This window comes from Astatotilapia calliptera, chromosome 7 (genome assembly GCF_964374335.1).
Source record: "Astatotilapia calliptera chromosome 7, fAstCal68.1, whole genome shotgun sequence".
Taxonomy (NCBI): domain Eukaryota; kingdom Metazoa; phylum Chordata; class Actinopteri; order Cichliformes; family Cichlidae; genus Astatotilapia; species Astatotilapia calliptera.
Window position 1 is genome coordinate 59,495,432 of NC_137428.1, and position 6,000 is coordinate 59,501,431.

The 6,000-nt window shown below is 39.8% G+C and overlaps 1 protein-coding gene across 1 annotated transcript in view; it reads left to right on the forward strand.

Annotated features, from left to right (window-relative positions):
• fkbp4 (FKBP prolyl isomerase 4) overlaps positions 1-5,635 on the forward strand; it is a 7,079-nt gene extending 1,444 nt beyond the window's left edge. Inside the window, exons 3-11 of the mRNA XM_026176045.2 lie at positions 223-365; positions 1,063-1,183; positions 2,334-2,490; positions 2,932-3,022; positions 3,117-3,200; positions 3,289-3,474; positions 3,606-3,749; positions 4,156-4,251; positions 4,358-5,635. Coding sequence (XP_026031830.2) covers positions 223-365; positions 1,063-1,183; positions 2,334-2,490; positions 2,932-3,022; positions 3,117-3,200; positions 3,289-3,474; positions 3,606-3,749; positions 4,156-4,251; positions 4,358-4,459 — 1,124 coding nt within the window. The 3' untranslated portion in view covers positions 4,460-5,635. The remainder of the gene's footprint in view (positions 1-222; positions 366-1,062; positions 1,184-2,333; positions 2,491-2,931; positions 3,023-3,116; positions 3,201-3,288; positions 3,475-3,605; positions 3,750-4,155; positions 4,252-4,357) is intronic.
• The last annotated feature ends 365 nt before the right edge of the window (positions 5,636-6,000 follow it).

Consider the following 6,000-nt stretch of genomic DNA (forward strand, 5'->3'; position numbering starts at 1 on the left):
AAGGGGGTTGCTGCCCCTTGAGACAAGGGTGTGCCAGTGTTCGGCAGCCTCGCCTCTGTCAGTGCGCCCCAGGGTGGCTGTGGCTACAATGTAGCTTGCCATCACCAGTGTGTGAATGGGTGGATGACTGGATGTGTAAAGCGCTTTGGGGTCGTTAGGGACTAGTAAAGTGCTATATAAATACAGGCCATTTACCATGTAATCTACCTTTCCCCCCCATAGGACAAGTAATAAAGGCTTGGGACATCGGTGTAGCCACAATGAAAATTGGAGAGTTGTGCCAGCTCATCTGTAAGCCAGAGTATGCCTATGGCTCTGCAGGCAGCCCACCCAAGATACCACCCAGTGCCACTCTTGTTTTTGAGGTAAGGATGCCAGTTTTCATTGTCCATTAAGTACTTTTAACTGTGTAGTTTGAGATACTATATATCTGGGCTCCCATGATAAGATAGAAATTGAGAAGTGGCTTCAATTCAGCAAGTACAAAATACTTTACAATCTTTTTGCTTCCAAGTTTATAAATTACCTTTACAGTTCAGGTTACACATTGCATATTTCAGTCAGTCTGTCTCAGTTATCTTTGCAGTGAATTTCAGCTGTGGATCATAAAATGCTTAAATTTAGCATTTAGGATAACTTAAATAATTTTTCTGATAATGCTTATCTCTTTAAGTGGTATCTCTGTGGCCAGACTTGCAAAAAAGCAAATCATGATAAGCAGTTTCACAATTTGAATCTCCACTGTGCTTATAGTTGTTGCTTCTGATGGTGTTAAAAATTGTTATACAGCCTTCTGTTTTTATTGTTTTGTATAAAACCAGTTGTTACCTTTTCATACATTTAGGATAACTGTTGTAACCTTTTGTTTAAAGACTACAGTAAAAGAAAAGGAAAAAAATACAAACCTGAATGACTGCTCCCCCCACCCCCTGCCCCCAAAAGAACTAATCTTTTGAGGAAAAAATTGGGAACTTTGGAAATTATATTGAAAAAGTTGTTGTTTTTTGTTGTTTTTTTAATGAAAAGATATACATTTTTTGTCACATGTCTACATGCTTATAGGTGGAACTGTTTGAATTTAGAGGGGAAGACATAACGGAAGAAGAGGATGGAGGAATCATCCGACGCATTATCACTAAAGGAGAGGGATATTCTAAACCTAATGAAGGAGCAGCTGTTGAAGGTAATTCATCCAGAAATGTGTTTGATACAATTAATTTCATGTTTTATATTTCCATCCTTGGAAAGTAGAGTCCCTGGTTAAATGTGTTTAAGTAAGAGCATATTGAGGATAATAATCTTTTCAAACAGCGTTGCCTTTGGTTATGGTCTTATATGTCCCTTATTATGTTTTAACAAACCCACTGAATAATAATTCAGTGGGTTTTGGTGGTTTTGTCACCAAGAGTGGACTTGCAGACATAACGAAGAAACTACTTTCTCCTGCGCCCTTGTCACAAGGGGTCGCTAGAGCAAGTAGCTTTGCATGTTTGATTTGTGAGTTTTACACTTCTAGGCGATTTGTGACTCCAGCTGGAGTTAAACGAGCAGCATTTTACTTGCCAAGTCACTGTCTAAACCACTACAATATAGAGCTATTCAAAGGTAAACCTGCAGATATCCACTTTCAGCAATGGTCCAGGTGATGTATTGGGCTTGATTAAAACCTCGATTATACTTTCCAAGTCTGCGAGCTTGAGTGGCATTCACTTTTGTTTTGTTCCCCCCCCTTTGGACCAACTGTGTTACAATGCTGTGGTTGCAGCCATTCCACAACTCTCTATGAATGGTACTTATGGCCATTAATCAATGGTCTTTGATCAATGGTCATGACATTTTGCATATTAATGATCACTCAGTGGGCTACTTTCAATCATTGTGCAAAGGTACTGTTTATAAGCGTGGTTAAAACTGCAATCAGCTGAGACTGAAGAGCTCACATGGATGAGTGACGAAATGTTTCTCCAACTGAAACCGCTACGTCTAGATGAACAAAATCAACTTTTTGGGAGTTCGGGGAGAATTTACATTTCAGCCCACCGAATATGCACACAAGTATAACAGGAATGTCTACTCGGGTCTCCAGCTCATCAGTGTGACTGTAAATGCTCAAAGATGACTGTAAGACAGTTTTGGTTTCTTTAAGAAACTGAGTCTGTAATCATACAAGTACTATTACACGGAATTCTTAAGGTTCCTAAAAATGAGACCGAATGATGGAAAAGAACTTCACTGACACTTTAGAAATGGCTGACTTTGTAACGTGGCAGTCTGCCAAGAAATCAAGACTGAGTGGGACATGAACTAACCTGAACATTTTCTGTCTTCTTCAGTAACCGTGATAGGGACCTGCGATGACAGTGTATTTGACGAGAGGGAATTAAAGTTTGAAATTGGAGATGGTGAGAGTTTCGGTTTGCCAGCTGGAGTCGAGAAGGCTATCATGGCTATGGAACAGGGAGAGGAGGCGGTCTTCACAATTAAACCTAAGTATGTTCACATGTGCAAATTCTTACCACTAACTTCATAGTGGTGACATTTTATGTTCATATGAAGTCAGTCCAATTTTAGACTCTTGAACTGCTTTTTCTGCAGCTCTCAAGCATCTCTTTACAGAATATTTCCACAGTTTAAAGATGCTGCTGTAACAGTAAATAAACATTAATTCCTGCAAGAATTAGCTACATGAATTTTTAACTGGATAGTTGTGCAGTCTTTGGTTTTAAGCTAAGTGACAGCATGAGTAATGACTAATATAATCAACTATAACGGTTAAGCTTTGCAATGTGATTAAACAGGAAAATGGCTGCAGAATTATCTCTTTTTTTGCAGTATCCAATACCTTAACTTAAATGGTTTTTAAGTTGCACACCAGCAGTGATTTTTGTGCCCTTTACTCATGACTAATGATATGTTTGTCTGATTTGTTAGATATGGTTTCGGGAATGCAGGAAATGCAAAGTTTAACATTCCTGGTGGAGCGACATTGCAGTACAAGATTAAACTAACAGCTTTTGAGAAGGTAAGGTGGGAGTGTGTGGCAAACACAGCAGCACTTTAGATGCTCATTTACAATATTTTCATCTAAAAAGGAAAATGTGTTCTTTCTATTTTAGGCTAAGGAATCATGGGAAATGAACACCTCAGAAAAGCTGGAGCAGAGCAGCATTGTCAAAGAGAAGGGAACACAGTATTTTAAGGTTTGTTTTGTTTTTTGTTTTAAATTTAAGAAGTGATCCTGTCTTGGATTTCAAGATGTTTTGTGATGCAATGGTTTATATGCTTCAGGAGGGAAAATATAAGCATGCATCAGTGCAGTACAAAAGGATTGTGTCATGGCTGGAACATGAATCTGGTTTGTCAGAAGAGGACGATAAGAAGGCGAAAGCACTGCAGCTCGCTGCACACCTGAATTTGGCCATGTGCTTCCTTAAACTACAGGAGCCAAACAAAGCACTGGAACACTGTGACAAGGTATCTGGTAACTGTTCTTTGTCTTAAAGCAGCACGTGTGTGTGTGTGTGATCAGTGGTTTGTCTTGGTTTTTGCTTAAATACTGAAAACATTAAATTATATTTATGTAATTATATTTAATTATGTTATAGTCGATGGAGTTGGATGCATCCAATGAAAAGGCGTTATTCCGAAGGGGAGAGGCACTATTTGGAATGAACGAGTTTGAGAAGGCGAGAGATGATTTCCAAAAAGTGGTTCAGCTGTATCCTGCCAACAAAGCTGCCAAGAACCAGGTATAACACAGTGTGCCTTTGATGTGTAATTCAAGCAGCTTTCAATGTTGAAATTTAATCAATCTAAGATGATATTTAATTTTTTTAAAAATCTGTCTCTCTCTGTTATGGCAGTTACAATTCAGTTTGGTTAATGTGTCTAATTTTATTGTACTACCATCCAAAATGAGACAGGTGAATGTTTAATTTATTTTCATGGTGTAAACGAAAGTTTATACTGGATTCATTTAGTAACAAACCAGGATGGGTGAACAAATATGACTGTGCTTCTGGGATTGAAAACGCTGTTTTTTTTAGGTCACTGGTCATAAAACAACTGTTCTGCATATCCAGTCTTTTAGTTGTTGTTGTACCCATAACATATCTGGAAATACAGCAGGGTGACGTCTGCTTTATGTTCTTCCAGGTGCTACTTTGTCAGAAACGTATAAAGGAGCAGCACGAGAAGGACAAACGCATCTATGCCAACATGTTCCAGAAATTTGCAGAGAGGGATTCAAAGGTGATGGATCTGTTTACTAAAACAGCCACAAGAGGGTGTGATAAGCACGATTTTAGGTTTGGCAAAAAGTGAAGGTGTGCTGAACTGGTTTGTGTCTCGTGAACAGAAAGAAGCAGAGAAGGGGAAGAGTGAGAGCGTGGAGAACGGAGAAGATGCGATGGAGGTTGAAAACGGAGAAAAGGAAGCTGGGGGTGAAGCAAAAGCGTAGATGAAGACGCAGCTTTTTTTATTTTTTGTCTTCTTTTTTTTTTTTTCCCCTTTCCTATTCTCTCCTGCGGTTCATCTGTACTTCAGACTTTTGTAACTCTGGCCATTTGTGTTTAAGGTGTGATTGTTTGTGTGTGAGAATGAGTATGTCATCGACAACACTGACCTTGGGCACGTCCTCGCTGGCTTTCTTCTTGTTGGGCTTTTCGCTGTGGCAGCTAGCCGACTGTGGGGTGGGGTGTCGTCAGGCACCGTGGGACGTGGATTTAAATGAATTGTATGCTACAGTCCTACCCCCCCCCCCCCCCCCAACCCCTCCCCCTCAACTCTGAACTGTGCATGTGGTTTCAAAAGAATTTGGGAAGTGTGGGGGGGAATTGCATCCAAAATGTTAAGTGCTGAATTTCAGAACCTTCACCCGTCAAGGGCTAGACCATCCCCCACCTTGCACTACCTTCTGTATGACCCGCCCTATGTTTTTTGCTGTCCATCCGAGCCTCCTCATGGGCCTACTGATCAATTCCTAGAGTTGTGATGGCTGTGTGCATAGATCCACTGTGTTTTCAATGTTAGTGCCTATGTCCCAAAGTATGTATGTAGCAGCACTGTGGATAGGTGGAGTAATAAGATGTTGGTGTGAAATAGCTGTCAGACTTGGAGCTTTTCTCTCAGTTTAAAATGGAGTTCACTTTTAACCCCTAGGGTACAGGACTGTTCACCTTCTGCTTTGGAAATGATTTTTTTGTACTTTTTATTTCCTAGTGTTGTGCTTGTGATTCTGTATTGTTCTCAAAACTACAAATACAACAGTTTACTTAACTGGAATATGTGCATTTTTAAAGCAGCTACAGTAGAAACTACCTGAATTAGCTTCTCCTGGACGCCCTCGAGTATTAAGCAGTTAAGTCTTAATTTACTGTAAAAAAGTACTTGTATGAAAGTGTACATATTTGGCTTGTCAGATTCAGGTTTAGACTGCACACGAGAGGATTAAATGAACCTTTATTCATTTTAGTCAGCAGTGCCTGCAGGAAAGGGATGAAAAACCAAATGAGAGGCCCGGTTTTTTAAAAACATGGCTGTGGGTTGTATGTACAGCTCATCTTTGTTGGGGGGGAAAAGTCACTGCTTGTTCTGTCCTGACAGAAGGATTTAATAAACAAATGGATACAACTCAGCTGCGTGTGATATTTTTGACTTGTACATGCATTTCCTCCCACTTTTCGTTGGTCACGTGAGGAACTTGAGAACCTGTGATGTATCCATCGACACAAAGTGTGCAAAATAAAGAATCTGCTGACAGTGTCACACGAGGAGGGCGACTCCTCAGCTGGACTTGTGCTCTATGATGAGGAATTTGTTTATACGTTAAGCAAAATTAAATTGACCTGATTTTAAATGTTTAAAGGTTGTACGAGTTGATGATAGCCATTTAACCTGTAATAAGTTTGATTTGTAATATTTGCATTGCAAGTTAACTGAATTTGGTGTTTGCACTGTCTGTCACATAAAGTAAGCTACTGCAAAAAGATGTGATGGGGT